General features: G+C 44.1%; 1 protein-coding gene and 1 long non-coding RNA gene across 6 annotated transcripts in view; one reads left to right on the plus strand and one right to left on the minus strand.

Annotated features, from left to right (window-relative positions):
• Nucleotides 1-287: 287 nt before the first annotated feature.
• Nucleotides 288-11,628, minus strand: LOC103160172. The gene is made up of 5 exons (XR_004769419.1): nucleotides 10,839-11,628; nucleotides 7,936-8,016; nucleotides 7,234-7,419; nucleotides 6,746-6,865; nucleotides 288-1,771 (listed from the first exon to the last, which is right to left on the minus strand). It is a non-coding gene; the product is annotated as an uncharacterized LOC103160172 (long non-coding RNA).
• Nucleotides 11,629-11,691: 63 nt separating this feature from the next.
• The window catches only part of Simc1 (SUMO interacting motifs containing 1), a 34,332-nt gene continuing 21,384 nt past the window's right edge, over nucleotides 11,692-24,639 (plus strand). For 3 of the 5 annotated variants that reach the window (XM_027409866.2, XM_027409868.2, XM_027409870.2), the window contains exons 1-2: nucleotides 11,692-11,933; nucleotides 20,885-23,707. In XM_027409866.2, the coding sequence (XP_027265667.1) occupies nucleotides 11,805-11,933; nucleotides 20,885-23,707 (2,952 nt within the window). In that variant the 5' untranslated portion in view covers nucleotides 11,692-11,804. Of the gene's footprint in view, nucleotides 11,934-20,884; nucleotides 23,708-24,639 lie in introns of those variants that run through there. The other 2 variants (XM_027409867.2, XM_027409871.2) reach the window with 2 other exon arrangements.

Here is a 24,639-nt window from a genome sequence, read left to right on the forward strand (position 1 = left end):
TCTTCCTTTCTCACCCACCCCCCATCTGTGGCCCAGTTCAGTCTGGCCATGCTTTCCCTCCTCAGCCCATTCCAAAGAGTATCTCGTCCCCATTTTACTTCATTCATATACACATAACCTAGTCCTGCCATTCCACTGCTGGATGTATACCCAAGAAAAATGGAGTGACAGATACATGGCGTATGAGAAGATGGCTACAGTAGCATTATTCGTAACTGCTAAAAAAGTACACAAAACCAAATATCCATCAGTTTGTAGACAGATGTACTCTGACCATAAAATGAAATACCATTAAGCAATAAAAGGGGCTGAGCACTGCTAAGTGCTGCAATATGGATGAAACTCAAGAAAAAGGCCTGGGCTACATGAACACGTTTGGGCACCAGCTGCTTATTCCCCAAGAGGATGAGAGTAGATTACAAAAGAAAAGAGCCTCTGACTGGACCTGGGGGAATTGAAGAAAGAACCTACAGAGGAATCTAGAAAGGAGGGGTTGATATGTAGACATTGATGCCATACCCAAAAGGCAGAGTGTTTCTGAGAAGACGACGCTGATCAGACTATTCTCTATATTAAGTGACTGGAGGTTTATTTGTTGTCAATCATAGAAACAAATGCTTCTGGGCATGCTCAGTTCAGTGTTATTATGGCTGAGTGTACTCTAAACCACCTAAAATTAGTCATAGTGGTATGGTGACCTTGGCTGGTTCTTCATAATTCTCTTCAAAGAGATTTAGGCTGAAGTAACAACAAGAAAAAGACAATTTTGAAGGCATGGTAATGGAATTTCACCTGGAAAATTCCCAAAAGCTAATATTGTATCAAATATTAATCTTTTAACAACTTAGAACAATAGTTATTATGTCGTGTAATTTTTAAAGTCCAGGAGTTGGGTGGTTTTGACTGAGTCTCTCACAAGAGACAGCCAAGACTTCAGTTTTCAGAATGGCTGAAGGGGCTGAAGATTCCAACCAAGGCTGTGGTCATCGGAATGGCTGATGGGGCTGAAGGACCTCTCATCAAGATGACCCACTCAGAGCTGCTTTCTCCCACAGTGAGTAATTCAAGACAGAGGTTCAAGCCATGATGTCTTCGATTAGCCAGACTTGGAAGCCAGATGTCGTCAGGTTGAAGAAAAATCATTACCCAAAATATTCAGAGGAGAGAGCAAAAATGAAGAGTAAAAGCAACCTCAGGGCTCTCCAAGCTCAGAGCCGTGGACACAGGGAAGTAAGAGAGCCTGGGAGCAGTGAACAGAGGCGGTGCCCCAGCTTTCATCCACAACATGGCAGCAGAAGTTTCTGCCTCCAGATAAGCCTGGAGAGGTAATCATGGCAGTGCCCTGGTAAGGATGAGGCTCATGGTTCCAGCGGAAAATTCTAGCATACCTCATCCAGCAGTGAATACAAACTCCCCTAAGCCACTGGCCACAGTGTATGGGAAACAAATCCAGCACTCACAGATGTAGCAACAAAAAGAATTTCAGGGACATTCCTAGAGCCAGTCGTGATAAACCCCAAGCTCCCAAAAGGAATGAAGCAGCATCTAAGGATGAGGAACCATGAGGGCAAATGATGTGGCTGGCTCTTCTGTGGCCTGAGCCAGAGAGAAACTTCAGCCTCCATTGTGCTCTGGTTCTGCCCCAGCAACCTCAAGGCACAGAATAACTCAGAACTTAGCTCTGAATGGAGAACAGCAATACGTTGATAAAGACACACAGGCTTCAAAGTCAGAATGCTTTCCCAGCATGCCAAACAAAGGATCATTTTACCTGCATAACAATATTAATGTAACAAACAGAATTCAGTACGAAGAGTACTAAAAGTAATACTTTGCTATCAATAAAATGATGAACAAAGAGTTATTGAAATTTTTTATATTTTATATAAGAGTTGAAATACTAAACTTAGAAAGTACATTAATTTCCTCCCTCAGTGTCTAACGAAATGAGCAGTAAATGGTAAACACACACACACACACACACACACCATCAACAAACTAGCTTGGTGGCCAGGGAAGCAGCAGAGAGTTCTGAAGCGAATGGGTCCAGCTTAGCTCAGAAACCATGCATCCCCACCCACCTCAATGCCCAGGAGCCTTGGCAGTTTTGGCAAGTTCACAAGTCCCTCTTGCTAATGCTCTCAAAGCTTAAGTGATCCACTGGATGGGAATTCTCATTCTTGTATCCCTGACCAGGAAGTGATACACTAATTTATGAAGAAGATGGGGGAGTCATGTGGTGGTGGCGCGTGCCTTTAATTAAATCCCAGCACTCAGAAGGTAGGGCACGTGGATTTCTGTGAATTCAAAGGCCAGCCTGGTCTACACAGTGAGTTCCAGGACAGCCAAGGCAAATAGTGAGACCATGTCTCAAAAAGCAACAACAACAAACAAACAAACATACAAACAAAAAGCACTATATATGTTAAGTGAAATGACTATTACCAGATCAAACAACTAGCCATACTGTAACTGCAAATCTGTAAGACTGATATACACACAGTGAAGTAGATTTTTGTTTTGGAAGGGAGAAAAAAATCAATTGACACTTAACATGTATCTGTAACAAATCAGCAAACAAACACCCATTTGTCCACCTCGCTTTGCCTGTAGTAATGTGGATGCAGGGTTTACCCATCTGGGTAATTATGTTTGCAAGATGGTGTTAGTAACTTCAGTTCTCAGTTAACTCAAGGTATACATCATGCTGCGCAAAACTGCCCTGGTATTCTTGAAATGTCTAGTTGAATACAGAGCCATCCTCAATAAATCATGTCAAACAAAAAGGTTGGCTTTGAGGTCATTAGTGCAATCAGCCCTGAATTAGCATCCCAATTCAATTAGTATTCAGATCAAAAATGCAAAACTATTTCACCCTGTATTCCATACTATACTTACGTACAAAGAAATCACTCTGTATTCTGTACTATTCTTATATACAAAGAAGTGGGTGTAATCTAGCCTTCTCCAAATCAGTCCTGTATTCTTTTAGTTTAATGTGTTGTTCTGTGTACAAGTTCTTTAGAGCTCTGCTCATGACTTAAGTCCAACAGCCCCTAAGTGGCTCCATGCTGCAATTACAGGGCCACCAAATGCTCCCCAATTTGGACCATTACTCCATCATATAATCCTATTTTTTTTAAGATTTTATTTATTTATTTATTATGTATACAACATTCTGCTTCCATGTATATCTGCACACCAGAAGAGGACACCAGATCTCATTACAGAAGGTTGTAAGCCACCATGTGGTTGCTGGGAATTGAACTCAGGACCTCTGGAAGAGCAGTCAGTGCTCTTAACCATTGAGCCATCTCTCCAGCCCCATAATCCTATTTTAAAGGTTTAAATGATTCAATTTCAAATTAGTACTTATTTCCACCTCTAAAAACCTAATTTAAGGTATCCACCTGTGATGGAAAGACAGCTCAGTACACCTATAGCTGTACAATAATCCTGTTATTATTAATCCTACACAGTAACTTCCTATCTAGGACTATATAGTAAAGACCTGTTAATGTTCCAAGTGTTTGTTACTTGGTGACTGATGAATAAATGATCTAAGCAACATGATGCTCATTTAATACATGCTAGCTATTCACATAGATTTCATTGATTGCTATTGAAGAGGGTGATTAGCCTGGGGGAGAAGGGCAATATTATGAAAGCTTCAAAGAAAAAAACTACAAATGACAGTGCACATTTAAAAAGTACTTTGCCTTCCCCATAACCAGGCAAATGTGAGACAACTGAGAGACCAGCCAGATCACTTGACTGCAACAGGAGAATGAGCTAACCAGTGCTGGAAAACGAGCACTTTCCCAAACTTTTTGTTGGAATACTATTTGGCACAGACTTTCTGGATGACAATTTGGAATTTCTATCAATGAGAATGACATACACATATTATCTAGCCTGGTTGCCAAGGTGTAGGAACTTCCCGGCAGCTGTACCAGCAAGACTTAGTAAGAAAAATACAGCTTTTTTTTTTTTTTTGGCAGTCCACACCTTTGATCCTAGCACTCAGGAGACAGAGGTAGACAGATCTCTGTAAGTTTGAATGCATATTGGTCTACAGTGTAGACTCTACATAATGAGTTCCAGGCCAGTCTGGCCTACATAGTTACTTCCTATCCAGGACTATATAGTAAAGACCTGTGTCTGTCAGGTCCAAAGAAACTCCTTTTCCCAGATTCTGGCAATTAGACAAAGAAAAAAAAAAAAAAAAAAAAAAAGCTTTTGCTCAGGGACTTGGAAAGCTTGCCAAAAGGAGTCATTCTCCTTATCGATAGCAAAGGGGATACATGGCTCCCCATTAACATGTGCCTGTGGTGCCTAATAGCATGTCTAGGTCCAGGCCAGCCTACAGGCTCCCTCAGGTCCTACTCATAAGTACCTGCTATACACTTTAAAGCCCCAACCCCAATTTACAGGCTCCCTTCCTCCCAGGTACCCATTCCCTTATAACCCTGAAGATTTTCCCGCCCCCACCCCACCCCCTACCCCGTTGCTTTCCTCTGCTCCTCCCACCCCTCCAAGAGTCAGCCTTGGCTGTTTGGAATAAACTTTTCCCTTTCATCCACAGAATGGCATTTCCGTGTCTTGCCAGACAAATATTTACAGCTTTTAACTGCCAGTCTTTCATTTTGATAACTTTGTGAAGCAAGACCTCTCTGGTCTCACAGACATGTTTCTTTTATCTTTAAAGACTGCTGCATGCCTTTTCTGGGAGAACACACATCACTTCACATCAGGCAGTGAACAAACAGACAGAAGAAACAATTCCACAAATTCCAACTTCGGGTGAGCAATGATTGTCACTGGGGTCACTTACAGAATATGGGCAACTTAAGAGCGGCTACACCACTGAAGAGTCTCCATACCAGCAATAGTGAAGGGCTTAAATGTTCTGAGGAGGGGCTGGGCTTATTAGCCCAGGTAGCCCACGCCTGTCTGTTTTCTGAGTGGGAATGTTAGTGGGCCAGTCTTATAAGGACTCTGAAGTAAAAAGTCAGCGGCCAGTCATGTCAAAACCAGACAACAGAGTTCTACAACACTGTTCCATTTCAGATATGGAAGATGGGAGACAAGCTCATCGCTGTTTTTTGTGTGGCTTATCTCCCTTGCCACAGTGACTTCAAAGTTTATCCATGTTGTTGCATATATCAGAACGTTATTCCTAACGTGATAAAATTCCTAATTTTATCCTAAATTATCTGTTATATGCACATCTGCCATACCAGCACTCCTAGGATTAAGACAGGTTGATTGGCTGGAGGCCATTCTGGGTTACATAGCAAGTTCAAGGTCAGCTTGGTCTATGAAGGAATAATACCTCTCAAAAAAAAATCTTAGTTGGGTAGTGGTGGCACACAACTTTGATCCCAGCACTGGGGAGGCAGAGGCAGGCAGATCTCTGAGTTCAAGGTCAGCCTGGCCTACAGACTGAATTCCAGGACAGCCAGGGCCTGTCTCAAAAAATCAAAAAAAAAAAAAAACAAAAAAAACAAAAAAAAAAACCCACAATAATCTTTTTCTAAAACAATAATCTTGTTTTGTTTTTTGTTTGTTTGTTTGGTTTGGTTTGGTTTTTCGAGACAGGGTTGCCCTATAGCTTTGGAAGCTGTCCTGGAATTCACTCTTGTAGACCAGGCTGGTCTTGATCTCACAGAGATCTGCCTGCCTCTGCCTCCCAAGTGCTGGGAATAAAGGTGTGCACCACTATCGACGAGCTCTAAAACAATCATATTAAAGGGTATGAAATAAGTAACTAAGTGTGGCTTCAGTTTGAATTTTTAGTTTATCTAAGTGTAATTTTAACTTAGTTAAGATTTATTGCTATTTTTTTGAAGTACAGGAATGGAATTTTTGTTGGGGGGGGGAGATAGGGCATGGGTTTGAGACAGGGTTTCTCTGTGTAGCCCTATTTGTCCTGGAACTAGCTCTACAGACCAGGCTGGCCTCAAATTCACAGATATCTGCCTGCTTCTGCTGGGATTAAGGTGTGCACCACCAGTGTCTGGCATTTGGGGGGGTTGTGGGGAGTTTCTTTCCTTCATCACAAACCAAGGGCAACTCCTCAGCTTCAGAGCTCTGGATGAAGGCAAGAGCTGCCTTACTGCTTTCATATTTCGAGTTTGTTTTGTTTGTTTGTTGAGACAGGGTGTCACTGTGTAGCACTGATTGGCTTGGTACCTGCCTTGTAGGTCAGGATGACCTCAGATTTGTAGTGATCTTCCTCCCTCAGCCACTGGAGTGCTGGGGTTACAGTTTACATCACTACACCCAAATTGCTCATTGCTTTGGTCCTGGCTTCTTCCATGTTAGCTGGCACACAAGAGGCACTCAATAAAGAATAAAAAATAATTCCAGGTGGTAGAGGCGCACACCTTAAATTCCAGCATCAGGAGGCAGAGGCAGGTAGATCGCTGAGCTCAAGACCAGTCTGGTCTACAGAGTGAGTTCAAGTCAGCCAGGGCTACACAGAGAAGCCCTGTCTTGAAAAACAAAACAGAAAACAAACAACAGAAAGAATATGTAAATATCTTACTAAGTACAAAAGACTACACTGGCCTCTCAGTTGATATGAGATTGTTTTACTACTTAGGGGGAGTAAATCTATATTGAAGTGACACCTTACAAAATACACACTTCTGAAGAAGACATCATTTTTGAAGTCTTAGATAAACAAGTTGTTTCAGGACAAACCCAGGATGACCAAGAAACCATTAGCAATGTGACTTACAGTTAAGGAAAGTAACTCCAGGGCCAGTATTCATCCCACTTGGTTGGCAATGTGGTCTTCAGAAATTCTCCAGACAATGCAGTCAGCAACTCTGTGCTTCCCAAGTTTTAGGCAGGATTACTGAAGAGAAAGATATATATATATATATATATATATATATATATATCAGAACATTGCTGTACCACTACAGTTATATGACCAATTTCACACTTAAAAGTCATTTATTAATGTTAATCATTTTATCATAAACTCTTTAGCAAAACAGTGAGCATTTGAAAATTTCCAATTAGTTACTATATCTCTGGGTGACTGTTCCATACCAGATGACAGCAAGCCATTGCTTCCTCCCCACTGAGGGAAATGGGGGCTGCTCTGCCTTTTCCATTCACTTCACACAGAGTAAAGTGAGACGAGGTGTTCCTTACTTCTTTCCCCAAGCTGAGAACTTGTCTGGACTTAACTGACTTGACTGAGTCTCAGATACTCACAGGAGGAAAGGGCTGGAAGGACAGAGGGCACTAAGATGAGAGCTTCCTGTATTCCCTTCCTCCTTGAATTATGTTAAATTCTCTGTGTTTGTAAGTCCTTTGCAGCTCAGCAGGTGGCTGGCATTTCTCAAGAAGCTCCTCTGGATCCCTCAACAGTGGAAGATTGTTAGATGTACCTGGAAGACACTGGTGAGAGAACATAGGAGAAAGAGGCTGAGCCTGCAGTGTCTTAACTCAGGAGCCTCAGAAAGCAGCCATGTGCAGAGTGCAGGCGAGAGAGCCAATGTTCACACAATGAGAGAACTGTTACTCAAAAAGGCAGAGTGACAAATGCCACTCTGTCAAGGACAGTCTTGCAAAGAACATTCTTTGTTTTTCTTAAGAATAGAAAGGAGAGAGCAAGGGGGAGACATCATTAACCCTTCCATGAGAGCAATTGTAAGTGTACTAGATCAGGAAAAGCTGTGTGTTCAATAGGAGATGAAATATTTTAAGGGGCCAGGCTGAAATTTTAATGCCTGGAAGGAAACCACATGAATGACTTTTTTGAAAGTGGCTACAGTAGGCTGTCCTCAGGAAAGTAGATACCCAGAGAACAAAAGGATTTCTAGAGACAGTGGTAGTGGTTATTGGAGGGGAAATAAAACTGATTTATATTTATGATTCACAGGTTGACACCTCTCACCCTGATGGTAGACTTACCAGGATTTCCTTAATCTGTTCTCCTTAAAGTATAAGCACTGTGAGACCAGGACCAAGGTAATCACCTCCATTGGCATAGCCCTTGAGAGAGTAAATACATTTACTCTATATCTAGATTTAGAAGCAGCTAAACATTTATATGATCTAAAAACACATAATGAGCTATGTTTGCCTTTAAATTTAGTTCACAGTGTGTTTGGGTACTGAATGTTTGCATTTTCCCCAAACACATACATTGAATCCTTAACCTTCAATGTGATGGTCTTTGAAGATGGAGCACTTGGGAGGTGACCTAGTTTGCTTTCTGCTGCTTTGGTAGATACCATAACCCAAAGCAACTTGGGGGAGGAGAGGGTTTATTTCATCTTATAACTTCCAGATAACAGTCCATCATTGAGGGAATTCAGGGCATGGATTCAAGGAAATTGGGGACTGAAGCAGAGGCCATGGAGGGAGGAATGCCATTTACTGGCTTGCTCTCCATGGCTTGCTCAAGCTGCTTTCTTATACAGCCCAGAACCACCCATCCACAGGTAGCACTGTCCATTTTAAGGTGGGCCCACCTCCAGCAATCTTGAAAATGTCCCCGTGGATGTGCCTACAGGCAGAGACAATTCCTCTGCAGAGGCCTCCCCTTCCTCGGTGACTGGAGTTTGTGTCAAACTGTTAACTGAGCGGAACCAGCAGTCCAAGGTAACTGATTTAGTGGGACTGGTGGCTTTGAAAGAGGAAGAAGAGGAGCTCTTTCTCCTCCCAGGTGCCGCAGATAGGCCATGTGAGGACACAGCGATAAGTTCACAACAGGCAACAAGAGAGAAAATCCTCACCAGGAAATGAAGGGACCAGTACCTCAGCCTTCTTCTAAGAGTTGGAGAAATAAATGTTTAAACCATACAGTCTGTGGTGTTTTATTAATGGCAGATAGAATTAAGACACCGTCAAGAGGAAGTGGCTAAAGGAAAAATGATGCATTCATACTTTGTTTGAGACAGAGCCTTTCTGTGGAGCCCAAACTGGCTACAAACTCTTGATTTTTCCTGCCTCCATTTCCCTAGTGCTGGAACTTCTGGCATGTGCCACCAGCTACGACTTGTAAGACTGCTTTGACAGAGTGAGCAAAAAAGGAGTAGAAGACAAGTACTTTCGGGAGGATTAGGCCAGAGATGACAGTAACTTGGCTATTAGCAGAAGTCAAAAAAAGAAAAATAAAAAGTGAATGAGCAAACACAAAAGATAGGAGGTAAAATGGGACTTGAAGTAGAAATCAGGCAGACTGTTCATGTCAACAACTGCTGGCTGATAATACCACCATTCACTAATACTAAATGCTAATATTTAGAAAGTATTAAAATACCAGCAAATAATAAAAGAAAGCAAGTAGTTTTTTTTTTTTTTTGAAAGAGAAAACAGTTTCTGTGAGGAGAACAGAGATGAGTCCAGATGCCTAGAAATGCCAATTCCATTTGGAGATTTGCAAATGGAACTTTAAGGACAGTCTGGGCTGGAGATAAACGAGTCGGATGCTGTTAGCATTAAGATGGTCACGGAAGTCACAGGAGTAGCTGAGATTATGTGAGGAGAAAGTAACGGTCGGAAGTGGCCCATGTCAAAATGCTGAGGAGCATTCAGATTTAAGGCCTGGGAGCTGGCTCTGAGGTTAAAGGAACCTGTTATTATTGCAGAGGACCATGTTCAGTTCCCAGCACCCCCATGACCCACAACCATCATGACTCCAACTCCAGGAGATTCAATGAGCTCTTCTGACTTGTGCAGCCACCAGGCATCTGTGTGGTGCACATATATACTTGCATGCAAGCAAAACACTCATTGACATAAAATAAAATTTAAAAATCTAAAGTTTTTTAAAAAACAAGGAACTTAAAAAAAAACTTTTTCACTGGGCAGTGGTATTGAATGCCTCTGATCCCAGCACTTGGGAGGCAGAGGCAGGCAGCTCTCTGTGAGTTTGAGGCCAGCCTGATCTACAGAGAGAGTTCCAGAACAGCCAAGGCTATACATAGAGAAACCCTATCTTAAAAAAACAAAAGAAAAAAATTCAAGGACTGAGTAGATGGATAGAGTCAGCTAGACACTAGAAAGAACTGCTAAGAGAATGCAATCACAAAGCCTAGAAAACACAATGTTTCAGAAAAGAGGGGGACTTTGGGCCAAAAAGCCAGAGATATAGCTAAGCCTGTATGGCATCCTAGATTCAGTCCCCAATGTGCAAGGGTGTGTGAGCTGAAATGAATGTTTGATAGCATTACAGGAAGCTCAACTTACTGAATCCCTTTGTAACAGTTCACCAACTGGACCAAAACATCTGAAGTCTATGAGTCATACACTACTTGCCCAGCAGGCCAATGATCTCCTCTCTCTCTTACCTCCCTCGCTGCTCATCTTTTCTCTTTTTCTCCCACCCTGGCTGCCCTCAGCCTTTCAAGTACTAGGATTAAAGGTATGTGCCACTATGCCTGGCTCAGACCAGTGAGTCTTAAAGTGTGCTCACCAGGCTTTAAGCAGCATCAGAATCACCTAGGAACCTGAAAGAAATACTAATTTGGGGGCCTCACTCACAAAATTCAGTTTCTCAATCAAAAAGACTGGTGTGTGGTCTTGCAATCTTTATTATACACCCTCTGGCTGATTCAGTTCACTGAAGATTAAAAAACACTGCACTAAACAATGCTTAGATACCACCCATTCCTGCAGGGAGGAAAAAAAAGATACTCTTTTTGCTAAAGCCATTTTAATTTGAATCAATTACTTTGAAAAATAAAGTTATTTGAGCCCAAGCAGCAGACTTTTGTCAATATCCCATATTTTTTAAAATAACCAAGGGTCCTATTTTGATTTTAATGCCCCTGCCCTACAACAAACAAACCGAAGAATTCACTACTTACCAACATTTCCCGATGTGGGGACATAGTTTTATCCTTATAACTTCTGCTCGTTCACAGCATAAGAGCATACATGCACTCTGAGACCTCATAGCTCTACCGTGTGCCTTTTTGGCATTTCAGTCAACTAGCAACTCAGTAACTCTTACATCTGACAGTTTAAATTTCTGAGACACATGTTGTTGGTGAAACTTCAAATTGGTACAAATTAGGATAATTTGGCGCCATTTGCCAAAATAACAATAAAAACACAGATCTGATCCAATAATTCCACTTGTGGGGGTTTATCCTATGGATGGATCTACCTGCACTATCAAACAAGCGGGGTCTCTTCCCCACCTCAGTCAGAAGTCAGGTCACCTCTGACCAACTGGCTCTGCTCCAGTCAGTAAGACACCAAGTTCAGGTCACCCTTCTCAGCGGCCTCCTTACCCCGTCACCCACTGTCGGTCAGCTGGAGGCCCCACTCCCCCGGCGATGGGAGGCTCTGTCAGAGGCCAGGCCAGCCCACCCAAGGCGAGCCCTGTCCGTGTGGGCCGAGCTGGCTAATCACGCCTCCTCACAGCAGCAGCCAGAGGCTAGCCACATCCCCGCACACCACGGTCAGTTGAGAGCGGCGGCGGCGGACACCCCCTCAACGCCAACGTTTTTCCACGCCCGCGAACCGCACGGCCCAGCCTCTGCCTCCCGTCCCTTCCTTGCCCCGCGCGCCCTCCCCTTCCTCTTTTCCCTCTCTTTCTTTCTGTGAGGAAAAGGGAGAGCGGCGCCTCCCGGGCTCGGCCCTCAGCCCTCAGCCCTCCAGCGCAGGCGGCGGGCGGGGCGGGGGCGGGGGGGGGGGAGGGGGGGCAGGCGGGGTACTAGCCCGGGTGTCGGCGACGCGGTCGCTGCAGTCGCTTCAGCTGCTGGAACCGAAGTCGCAGTCGCCGGGGTCGCTGGCCGCTCGCGCGTGGCTCTGGCGGGCCCGTAGCCATGGAGGACTTCATCGTGATCTCCGACGACAGCGGTTCCGAGAGCTCGGCCGGGACCCGCTCGGGCAGGGCGCGGAGGCTGCGCCGGGCCCTGTCCCGGACCCCCGGCGCGCTGCCCCGCCGAACCGTGGTGAGTGAGCCCGCTGCCGCTCGCCACGCCCCGCGGGACCCGAGCGTCGCCTCCCCGGGGCCTCGGCGTTGCGACCCTGGTTCCCCGCCGCCGCGACTTCCCGCCTTTGGCGGCCTCGGGCCTCGAGGAGCGCTGCGGCGCCGCCGGGACCGCAGGCCTCGGGCTGGCCAGCGCAGAGCCAGCCCTACAGGGCTGCGCCGCCGGGCGGGCCGAGCACATGGGCGGGCGACACACCGAGCACCGCGGCGGGCTGCCGTGCAGCGGCCGGCGGTGGCCTCCGGCCCCGGGTGGCCCCAGGGCTTTGGCAGCGGGAGGTGGTGGGGGTCCTGGGCAGGCCGCAGCCGCCACCGGACCTCGAGGCGGGCGCGCGGGAGCGCGCAATTGTTTGGCTTGTAGTGGGCACAGATGTGTGCAGGGAGGTAACAGGAGCCCGGCTGCAAGCGAGGGAAGCGCCGCCCTTGGCACGGTGGCGACTGCGCTCCAGGGCCTAGTTTCTGAGCCAGGGGCCCGGGTTTTGAGTTGTGGGGAAGGAAGGTCTGTTTTGCTTTGCAAACGCGAATCGCGTACAAAGCCCGAGGGCGGGGCACTTGCACCTTTGTTTTTCCTCCAGATCCTTTAGCTTTATCTCTCTACTCCTGAAGTGGTGAATAAAAATGTTTGTGGTCTCTGTCTTTCTAGAACCCTCCACAGAAATCTAGTGAAGCCCTGCCATGCTCCAGATGCTGTGGCTTCTTCCTAATATATGGCCTAACTCAAGGTCAGCTACTACATAAGCCTGTAACATCACTTTTGGAGTGCTCATTCATGCTAGGTTGGCTTTGGGAAGTAGGAGGGTCTTCCTACACCCAAAGGTAGGTGTCTGAGTCAGGGATACCATTGCTGTGATGAAACACCATAACCAAAAGCAACTTGGGGAGGAAAGGGCTTCTTTAGCTTACACTTCCACATCACTGTTCATCATCGAAAGAAGGCAGGACCGGAACTCAAATGGCTAAGGATCCTGGAGGCAGGAGCTGATGCAGAGGCGGTTGAGGGGTGATGCATACTGCCTTGCTCCCTCTGGCTTGCTCAGCCTGCTTTCTTACAGAACCCAGGTCCACCAGCCCAGGGGTGGCCCCACCCACAATGGTCTGGGCCTTCCCCCATCAATCACGAATTAAGAAAATACAGTCTTGCCTACAGCCCATCTTATGGAGGCTTTTTCTCAATTGACATTCCTTTCTCGAAAAATCACTCTAGCTTGTGACAAGTTGACATAAAACTAGCCTGTACAGTAGGTGTTCTCTCTCTTAGGAAAGGAACTTATATTTTTGTATTGTCCAGCTTGTAAATATATCTTTATTATATACATCCTTTCAGTACCTTTATTATGGTATGATTCCATATAATAAAACTCATCCACACAATACCTTGAATTGTACAGCCATCGTAACTGAAAAAAGCATCTACCATAAGGAAACCTTGTTGCTGTTCTTAAGGTCCACAATCATGTTTGGGAAAGTAAATTTTCACCACTTTGGATTATGACTTACTTGCCTATTTCCACTGTCTGGAGAGTTACAGTTTATTGTGTATATTACTATAGAAAATCTTCCTTTATGTATGCACAAATGTTTGTATCTAATTCTTTTCTAATGGGGTTGTACTAACTTTTTTTTTTTTTTGAGACTGGGTCTCATGTAGCTCAGGCTAGCCTCAGATTTGCTGGGTAGCTGAGGATGACCTTGACTTCTGATTTCCCCTTCTTCCACCTATTGAGACTGCAAGCGTGTACAACCATACTTGGCTTATGGGGTGCTGGAGATCAAACCTAGGGACTCATGTCTCTTAGACAGGCATGATACAAACTGGGATATATCCCCAGCTCTGAGACTGTAGTGATTTTTTAAACTCCCATAATAACTTTAGGCATTTAAATTGAACATCTCTACACCATTCAGATTATAGGCTATTTTGTTGATAATGTTATTCCCTGTATATAATATGGATCCTGGTACACAGTAATTTAGCAGCGTCATATTATTCTAACATAAAAAAATGATTCAGCTGGGTCTCTTTTGCTTTTGCTATTGAAGACTATGATGGGATGTTTGTAGGGAAGGTTCTGTACAATGTAATATATGCTACCAGAGTTTTTGATTGGATTGTTTTCTTGATATCAAGTTTCTTGAGGTTGTTTTGTTTTGTATTGTGGCTATTAGCCCTCTATGGGATGTGTAGTTGGTAAATATCTTTTCCCGTTCCGTAGGCTGCCACTTAGGCTGAATGATGGTGTCTTTTGCTTTTCAGTGTCATGAGGTCCCATTTAGTAATCGTCGATCTTAGTGCCTGTGCTAATGGTGTTCTGTTCAAAGTCTTTGCCTGTGCTTTCTCTTCTGTCAGGTTCAATGTGTCTGGCTTTGTATTGGGATCTTTAATCCATTTGGAGTTGACTTTTGTGCAGGGTGGACTTATTTGCATTCTTCTACATTGCAATCATCCAGTTCGACCAGCACCATATGTTGAAGAGACTTTTTTCCAATATGTATTTCTGGTTTCTTTATCAAAAATCAGATGTCCATAGATATGTGATTTATGTCTGGGTGTTCAGTTCAGTTACATTGATCAATGTGTGTCTGTTTTTATGTCAGTGCCATGTGGTTTTTATGACTACAGCTCTGTAGTACAACTTGAAATCAGGGATGGTGATGCTTCTGGCAGTCCTTCTATTGTTCAGGATTGTTTTAGCTATCCTGGGTTTTTGTTTTTCCATATGAAATTGAGAATTGTCCTTTCAAGATCTGTGAAGAACTGTGTTAGAATGTTCATGGGAATTACAGTGAATCTGTAGATTGCTTTTGTTAGGATGTCCATTTTTACTGTATGAATCCTATTGATCCATGAGCATTGACAATCTTTCCATCTGCTGATATCTTCCGAAACCTTTGGAGTTGGGGGCTAGAGTAATGCAGTGAGTGGTGGGAGGCCGGTTAGGAGGGGAAGGTCTGTGATCCCCTGGAGATGGGGGTGTGGTGGGTGGGAAGCTGAAGCAGGTTGTCTGTTGTAAACTGGTGGGGGAGAGGCTGGATTTGGAGGGGGGGAGGGATCGGTGAAGAGCTGTCATAACTGAGTGTTTTTAAAAATATACTAGGTGAGCTCATCAGAAAATTGGAAGACAGTAACAGAGCGCAAACATGGAAGTTCAGGACAAATCAATAGAAATCACCAAGTTCAAAACAGAATGGGCAGGGAGATTAAATAAATTCGTAAGCACATAGTTATTATGTTGGGTAATATGTGTGCCATGGAGTCTTAAAGAGCAGGGACAGCCAGGTGGTGACACATGCAGAGGCCGGCGGATCTTAGGGAGTTAGGGGCCAGCCTGGTCTACAGAGCCAGTTCCAGGACAGCCAAGGACTGCTACACAAAGAAACCCTGTCTTGAAAAACCAAAATAATAATAACAATAATCATAAAGCAGTAAAAGAACAGGAATAGATGAGAGAAATGTTTTTTAAAAAAAACAATTGATGAAATTTATCATATCTGATTGTGGGAGAATTAATGTACAGACCCCAAAAAATAAGACACATGGAAGAATAAACAAACAAAACTCCTTTTTTATCTACACAGAGAAAACGTGTGTGTTACACATTTAAAACAACTGTACAGTTAACAGCTAACATTTTGTAATTATGGAGGCCAAAAGACTCAGGTTGACATGGTCAAATAATGGAAGGAAGAAACTTTTCAGTTAAGAATTCTGTGTTGAGGCCGGGCATTGGTGGTGCACGCCTTTAATCCCAGCACTTGGGAGGCTGAGGCAGGGGGATCTCTGTGATTTTGAGGCCAGCCTGGTCCACAGAGCAAGTTCCAGGACAACTTCCAAAGCAATACAGAGAAACCCTGTCTCAAAAAAACAAACAAACAAACAAAAAAGAATTCTGTGTCGATTGACAGCTGGGGAACCTGCATAAGACCAAACCAGGCCCCCTGAAAGTGGGTGTCAGTTGAAGGACTTGAGCAGGCGATGGGGCTGCTGGCAGTGGAACCAGTATTTATCCCTAGTGCTCAAATGGGCTTTGGGAGCCCATTCCCTATGGAGGGACACTCTCTCAGCCTAGATTCACGGGGAGGGCCTAGGTCCTGCCCCAAAAGATGTGACAAACTTTGATGATCCCCATGGGAGGCCTCGCCCTCCCTGGTGAGTGGTCAGAGGGTGGGAAGGGGAGATGGTGGGGGGAATGGGAGAATAGGAGGGAGAGGGAAATGGGATTGGTATGTAAAATAAGATTGTTTTTAATTTAAAAAATTAATTAAAAATGAATTCTGTGTCTACAGAATTACCTCCAAGAATAAGAGCAAACTAAAACCATTTTTAAATATAAACTTTTCACTAGAACTCCTGCATTGCAAGATATTTAGGCTGAAAACAAATGACATCAAGTGGAAATACATATTTTCACAAAGAAATGAAGAGCATCTGAAATTCTAAATATAAGCTTAAAAACTAACACTTTAAGAAATAGGATCTAGAGGCCAGGCGTTGGTGGCATGTGCTTTTAATCCCAGCACTCGGGAGGCAGGTGGATCTCTGAGTTTGAGGCCAGCCCGGTCTACAGAGTGAATTTCAGGACAGGCTCCAAAGCTACACAGAGAAAACCCTGTCTCGAAAAACAATAAATAAATAAGTAATAGAGATAGTTTCTTTAACAATAACTTGCTTGAAAAGTGTAGTAATAACTACTTCTTACAGGAGGATTGAGACAGAATTATCACAAATTTGAGGCTAGTTTTGGCTTTAGAACCTGTCTGAAAAAAACAGTAACAGAAACCAATAGAAGTAGAGGAATGTGGTGATCTCTGCCACCTTCTCGGGCAGCAGAGTGACAACGTGTGGGAAGACAGAGTCAGGGTAACTCGACTCAGTAGCCAGTGCTGATTCAAACTGGGATTCTGGCCCAAGGTTCATGTAAGCACAGCACAGTCTGGTGAAAACTGTTTTTGTGATGGCTCGCTCAACCCCATGTGTACAACAAAGCATATCTAAAGTTTCTTTGGGGAACAAAGTAAACTAAATACAGATCAGACGTGACTACATCGAAACTCTGCGAAGCACATGTGACACCTTCTGTAAAGATAGATGCTATAGACTAACTGAGAAAACAAGTTTATGAGGAGGCTCTTGAGAGTTCAGTGCCAGGGAGCCCTGGGCTACAAAGATAGTGCAAAGGTCATCAGGCCAGAAAGCACATCCACTTCAGCCTTCTGGGTAGAAAACAGGTTTCATCTCTAGTCTCTTGAAAGAACAGCCTTGTGTACTTAATATTCCAGATTCCCCTACTGCATGTCTATGAGCACAAAGACCTCTGGACCCCTTACAGAGTAATAAATTGAGGAATTTGCATGTATATATATTTAAATTAGTATAAAGTTATTTATAAATATTCACCATAAAAATGTGGGTAAGGAACAAAGTAAACAATATCTCTTAAGGTGCCTATATTTTTACCCTAAATAATGCAATTTTTTTCTAAGCATACACTAGAACATACTGAATTTCTAGACTGTAATCCCCAGGTCAGCCACTGAAAATAGAATTAAAAGATGTATAACTAGAAAAACAAGAGGAATTCAAAGGAAATAGTTAGAAAATCAATAAAGTGACCATAGTCACTGCAGGTGAAAGAGCAGAAGCAAACATAAAAGATTCTTGAGAAATTTAGCACATTGGGGAGGATATATCCTGTGATAAGGAATAGACAGACTAGAAGTAAGTACCAGGCTTATGAAGAACCTTTATGAATCTTACTAAGGCATTTAACTTTAATCCTGAAGTTCATATCATGATGGTTGAAAATGGGAGTGACATGTGATGTGTATGTATTTGTGTTTATGTGTGTGTATGTGTGCATCTGTTGCTGGGGATTGAGTCCAAGGTCTTTTGCAAGCTAAAGACGTACTCTAACACTGAGCTATTCCCTCAACCTGATGTTGTTGCATTCTAGCAATTGGCTATGGGAGGTGAGTTAAATTCAGACCTTTGGAGTAGACTTTCAGCTTCATATATTCAGCTGGCTGTTGAGTTTCATCAAAGGCACCAATGCAGTATGATTCTTTCCTAGAAACAGAGGGTTTTGATTTGCCAAACAATTCCTGTTCTAGGACAAGGTACTCACCAGATTTGCACTTGACCCACTCAGAGCCCCATGTCTTTGAACCTGTTGACTGTGGTGACTTTCACGTCTATTAAGAAATGGCATGAAAGCAGAGGGAAAGAAGGTGCCAACAAGGAGTAGGGGAGATGAAGAAAACATTTCATGACCACCAAGAGGAAAACATTTGTAGAAAAGCAACATAGTGAAACACTTTGTATGCTAACTAAAATAATAACATTTAAAAGTCATCAATTGTATGGTGGCAATAGTATATTGATAACCAACCAGGTGAGAAGACACTTGGAGACCAACAGTGTTATTCCAAGCTCCTGGCACAACAGGTGGTGACAATACCTTGGGCTGGCATCATCAAGCTTTACAGTTTGTTTGATCAACCTGCTGAGGAATGGGAATGAAGATTAGTGGGTTTTCATTAGTTAAAACTCAGACCACTGCTTTTATTGTTTTAGAAACAATCTCTTTTAAAGCTGATTACAGGCTAGGTGTAGTGTTGCATGCCTTTAGGCCTAGCACTCCGGAGGCTGAAGCAAGTGGATGTCTGTCAGTTCAAGGCCAGACTGGTCTACATAGTGAGTTCCAGGCCAGCCAGAGCTACAAAGTTCCTGCCTCAAACAAAGACAGGGAGCTGGAGAGAAGGTCCAGTGGTTAAGAGCATTGGCTGCTCTTCCACAAGACCCAGGTTCAATTCCCAGCACCCACATGGCAGCTCACAACTATCCTTAACTCTAGTTCCAAGGTACTTGAGACCCTCACACAGACAGATATGCAGACAAAACACCAATGCACATAAAATGAAAATAAATAAATCATTTATAAGGAAAAAAGACATAAAGCTGATTACATATTGGAAAAAGTTATGCATCCCTAGGCCCTCAACAGCAAAGGCAAAAAGTTGAATTTGAATCTCTGCCCCTGTTATTTAGCCATTTAATCCTTAGGTAAGTACCCTGGCCCCTCAAAACTAATTTTTGCATGTATATAATGGAGATGGCAATACTATCATCCTGCAGTGTCATTGTGAAAATTTAAGAAATCATAGAAAAATTACGTGAGTAATTGGGGAGACAAGAACATGGGATGTAAATATTTTTTATTTTATTTTATATGTATGGATGTTTGCCTGTGTCTTTGTATCAGCTTTATGTCTTATGTTCATGGAGACCAGAAAAGGATATCCAATCCCCTGGAACTGGAGCTACAGATGATTGTAAATCACCCTGTGGATGCTGGGAGTCTAACACAATCTCCTGGAAAAGTAGCCAATGCTCTCAACTGTGCTCTAAGGAGACTCAGAGACCCAAGGTCACCTTCTTTAGCGTTCCATTATAGCTGAGCTTTCACACAGGTGCTGTCTTTGGCTCTGAACATTTTGTGTTTAGTCAGACCTCTCCTCTGATTGTCAATGTCCTTGAAATTTCCAGAAAAATTTACACTTACATATGGGTAGGATTAATGGGAGATTTTTCTTTAGCCCTTAAAAACTCAATTATCCAGCTAAGTTGCCTACTTTTCTCTCCCTTTTAGAAGTGTACTTTTTATCTTCCCTCCTCCAAGTCTACTTCTGTTTACATGTCCATCCTTGAGAGCCTTCTCTGGTGAGACTAGGAATCTTTGGGACTCCTGGGTCCAGTGACACTCAGTGTGTTCTTAGTACCTTAGGTCCTCATATTAACTTACCATCTTGCTTAGCTTCTATTGCAAATTATCCTGGAAATTTGCTTTTCAAGCAAAGGGTGCTTTTTGTTTGTGAAGAATAGAATATTCTCTAGTATTTACCTGTCTTTCTTGGATCAGGAAAAAAACCGCATTCTCACATACATCTGGAGTTATTTGGATAATTTATGAATGTACAGAAGAAGTTGACAGCTTTGACATTAGTATACTAGACTTTGTTTTTGGGCCACTAACCAACTCCTAAATCATGACACAGAGACTTCTTAGTTATGAATGCTCAGCCTTACCTTAGCTCTTATTTTAATTCATTTCTCTTTATCTACCTTATGCCTCGGGGCTTTCTGTATATTTTACCTTCCTTCCCTGAGGTCTCATATCTGGCTGTCTGCTGCCTGGGCCTGTCCTTCTCTTTCCCCCTTGTTCTCCTTCTCTCTGGAGCCTCCATTTCTCCTCCTAGTCATTCTCTCTGCCCGCCAGGCCCGCCTATCCCTCTCCTGCCTAGCTATTGTCTGTTCAGCTTTTTATTAGACCAATCAGGTGCCTTATGCAGACAAGGTAAAACAAATGAAACACACCTTTACCTAATTAAACATGCAGCACAAACAAATGTAACACACCTTTACACAGTTAAAGCAATATTCTGCAGCATAAACAAACATTTTAACACAGCTTTATCTAGTTAAAATAATATCCCACAACACATTAGCAAAATGTTACATGAGGAAAATAAAACTAGCTGGGCAGTGGTGGCGCACACCTTTAATCCCAGCACTCAGGAGGCAGAGGCAGGTGGATCTCTGTGAGCTTAAGGCCAGCCTGGTCTACAGAGCGAGTTCCAGGACAGGCTCCAAAACAATACAGAGAAACCCTGTCTCAAAATACCAAAAATAAAATAAAATAATAAAACTAATACTTATAGAAGCTATATAGGAAGCTTGAGAATTGGCTCAGAGGTAGAATATTTACCCAGCATGCACAAGGCCCTGAGTTCAATCACTAGCACTGCATATACAGAAATATCAATGAAATGAAGTGATGTTCATTGTTGAAAGCTAAAGCCTCAGTCTTCTCAAATAAAGTTATTGTGCCCTTCTCTCACTCTTCTCACAATCTTTAACAGGACTTCATTGACCTAACTAGAGAGACCAGAACAAGGGCAAAAGATCGTAATGGACTCTGTGTGATTGATCTGACAAGAAATGAGGAAGAAAACAGACCTATTGCCACTCTTGACTTGACTTTAGAACCTGTAGCTTCCTCCCAGAAGGAGCCACCCAATCTTCAGACATGTACCAGTCTTTCAGGCAAAGAGGTGATGGAAACACCTGGAGACATAGGCTCTCAGTCTGCAGCACCGAGAATCGTCAACAATGATCCTGTAGATTTGGATTTGTTGGAGGAAAACATGTTTGAAGGTTCTCGACCCCCTCCATCTATCAACCAGGACTCTGTTTATCCACCAGAGCCAAACTGTAGCTCGATCACATACAAAGGTGACCTCAGCTTCTTGACAAGCCTACAGCTCTCTTCAGATGTTAGCTCCTTCTCCTCAACAAGCAATAACAGTAGCAGCAGCAATCAGAGGTCCTCTTTACCATGCCCACAGCAAGACATGCCTTGCCAACCTCAAGGCTTGCTATGCCCACTGCAAGCCTTATCATGCCCACTAAGAGCTTCGCCATGTCCACCACGAGCTTCCTCATGTCCGCCGCAAGCCTTGTCATGTCCCCCGCAAGCTTCCTCATGTCCGTCACAAACTGTGCAGTGCCAACTCCAAGCCTTGCCTCATCCACCTCAAGAAGTGCCATGCCCTCCTCAAAATGTGCCATGCCCTCAGCAGAATATGCCAAGCACACGTCAGAACATATCATGGCATCCTCAACACCCATTATACCCACCCCAAGATACTCTGGGCCTACCTCAAGATGTTCCAGGCCAACCTCAAAACCTGTCATATCCACAGGATGTGCCACAACTGCAAGACATACCATGGTCCCTGCAAGACATGCCGCTGTCACTACAGGATGTGCTGCAGTCACTGCAAGAAATGCCACCACTACTGGGAGATGTGCCACAGTCACCAGAAGTGATGCAGGTACCAGGATATGTGACACAGTCACCAGAAGTGATGCAGGTACCAGGAGGTGTGATACGGTCATCAGGTGTAGCTCAGTTGTCAGGAGGTGTGACACAGTCATCAGGTATAGCTCAGTCGTCAGGAGGTCTAACACAGTCATCAGGTGTAGCTCAGTCATCAGGAGGTGTGACACAGTCATCGGGAGGTGTGATGTGGTCATCGGGAGGTCTAACACAGTCATCAGGAGGTCTAACACAGTCATCAGGAGGTCTAACACAGTCATCAGGAGGTCTAACACAGTCATCAGGAGGTCTGACACAGTCATCAGGAGGTCTGACACAGTCATCGGGAGGTCTAACACAGTCATCGGGAGGTCTAACACAGTCATCGGGAGGTCTAACACAGTCATCGGGAGGTCTGACACAGTCATCGGGAGGTCTGACACAGTCATCAGGAGGTGTGACACAGTCATCAGGAGGTGTGACGCAGTCATCAGAAGGTCTGATACAGTCATCAGGAGGTGTGACGCAGTCATCAGGAGGTGTGATGCAGTCATCAGGAGGTGTGACACAGTCATCAGGTGTAGCTCAGTCATCAGGAGGTGTGACACAGTCATCGGGAGGTGTGATTCTGTCATCGGGAGGTGTGACACAGTCATCTGGAGATGTGACACAGTCATCAGGAGGTGTGACACAGTCATCGGGAGGTGTGACTCTTTCATCGGGAGGTGTGACACAGTCATCGGGAGGTGTGACACAGTCATCAGGAGGTGTGACGCGGTCATCAGGAGGTGTGACACAGTCATCAGGAGGTGTGATGTGGTCATCAGGAGGTGTGACTCTGTCATCAAGAGGTGTGACGCAGACATCAGGAGGTGTGACACAGTCATCAGGAGGTGTGATGCAGTCATTGGGAGGTGTGACGCCGTCATCGGGAGGTGTGATGCGGTCATCGGGAGGTGTGACTCTGTCATCGGGAGGTGTGACTCTGTCATCGGGAGGTGTGACGCCGTCATCGGGAGGTGTGACACCGTCATCGGGAGGTGTGACACCATCATCGGGAGGTGTGACACCGTCATCGGGAGGTGTGACGCAGTCATCGGGAGGTGTGACACCGTCATCGGGAGGTGTGATGCAGTCATCGGGAGGTGTGACACCGTCATCGGGAGGTGTGATGCGGTCATCGGGAGGTGTGACGCCGTCATCGGGAGGTGTGACGCCGTCATCGGGAGGTGTGACACCGTCATCGGGAGGTGTGATGAAGCTATCAACTGTGTCACAGTCATCAGTAGATATGATGCAATCACCAGGAAGTGTGTCACAGTCATCAGGGGATGTGATGCAATCACCAGGAAGTGTGCCACAGTCATCAGGAGAGGTGATAGAATCACCGGGAGGTATGTTACAGTCACCAGGAGAGGTGATGCAGTCACCAGGAGGTGTGTTACAGTCACCAGGAGGTGTACCACAGTCAGTTGGAGATACACCGCACTTACCAGATGTGTCGCACTCATCACTAAGGTTGTTGAACTTAGCAAGAGACAAGCCAAAGACTTCTCCAGATGAAGTGCAGAATCATGACACTCCTATGGATATTTCTGCTCCATCCTCTCCGAATTGCTCTACCAACCCACAGTCTGAATTTTCCTTAGAAAAAGTTCCTTGGCTCTCTGCCACGGACAGCTTAGCCAGAAAAGAGAGATCATTGCCACAGCTTGCCAACCCTGGGCCTGCCCAGATACAAGGACAAATACCACAAGTTGGGGTATACAACAGACCTTGCCTGCATAGACTGAAATACTTCTTACGACCTCCAGTACATCATCTTTTCTTCCAGACATTAATACCTGATAAAGACACACGGGAGGTAAGCTAACATACTCAATCCCTTTGGGGGTTATGTCTCCTTCCCGTAGGCCCTGGGTAAAGTCACTATGACAAGAGTTCATGCATTAGACAATGGGCCAAATAGAAATGAATTTTTTTTCTCTCCCCTACTTGAAGGTGAAGTTAGGTCTGTGTTCAGATCTCAGCACACATATGCACTGCACATGTATGTCACTTTCCTTTGTAGCCTTAGCCTCCCTGTCTGTAAAGCAGGGTTAGAACACGCCTCAGAGGGCCGATGGATGAGATGATGTGTTCATTAAATTCTTTATCCTTCTCTTGATATCCATACAGTTCCCATATCACAGAGGGAAAGGAGACTCTTGTCATTTTAGCACCTCACATCATTCCTTAGAATCTGGGTATAGAAATTCAATTTAAACACTTTAATGTGGATACTATTTCCCATTTGTCTTCATTGACCTATGAGAACTAAATTAGATATATGTGGATAAAAATGTTGTGACACTCTTATAGCATGAAGTGTTTTTGTTAATCCAAAACCGCACCCTCAACCTTAAAAAGATATGTTTAGATTACTTTGCGGTAGTGCACACTTTTAATTCCAGCACTCAGGAGGCAGAGGCAGGCAGATCTCTGAGTTCGAGGACAGTCTGGTCTACAGAGAAACCCTGTCTCAAAACAACAAGAAAAAGTCATAAGGTAGGCAGGCTGGCAAATGGCTCAGTAGGCAAAGGCACTTGCTGCCAAGTCTGGCAACTTGTATTCTGTAGACTGAACCCACATGCTGGAAGTAGAGAACGGACTCATACAAGTTGTCCTCAGATCCTCACATTTGCACTGTGGTGTATACACTGTGCTCATAAACAGACACATACAAATAAATAAAGTCAAAAAAAAACCAAATAAATAAAGTCAATAAATAAGCAAACTGTAATTTTTAAAAGTCAA

Source organism: Cricetulus griseus, chromosome 3 (assembly GCF_003668045.3).
Source record: "Cricetulus griseus strain 17A/GY chromosome 3, alternate assembly CriGri-PICRH-1.0, whole genome shotgun sequence".
Classification (NCBI taxonomy): Eukaryota; Metazoa; Chordata; class Mammalia; order Rodentia; family Cricetidae; genus Cricetulus; species Cricetulus griseus.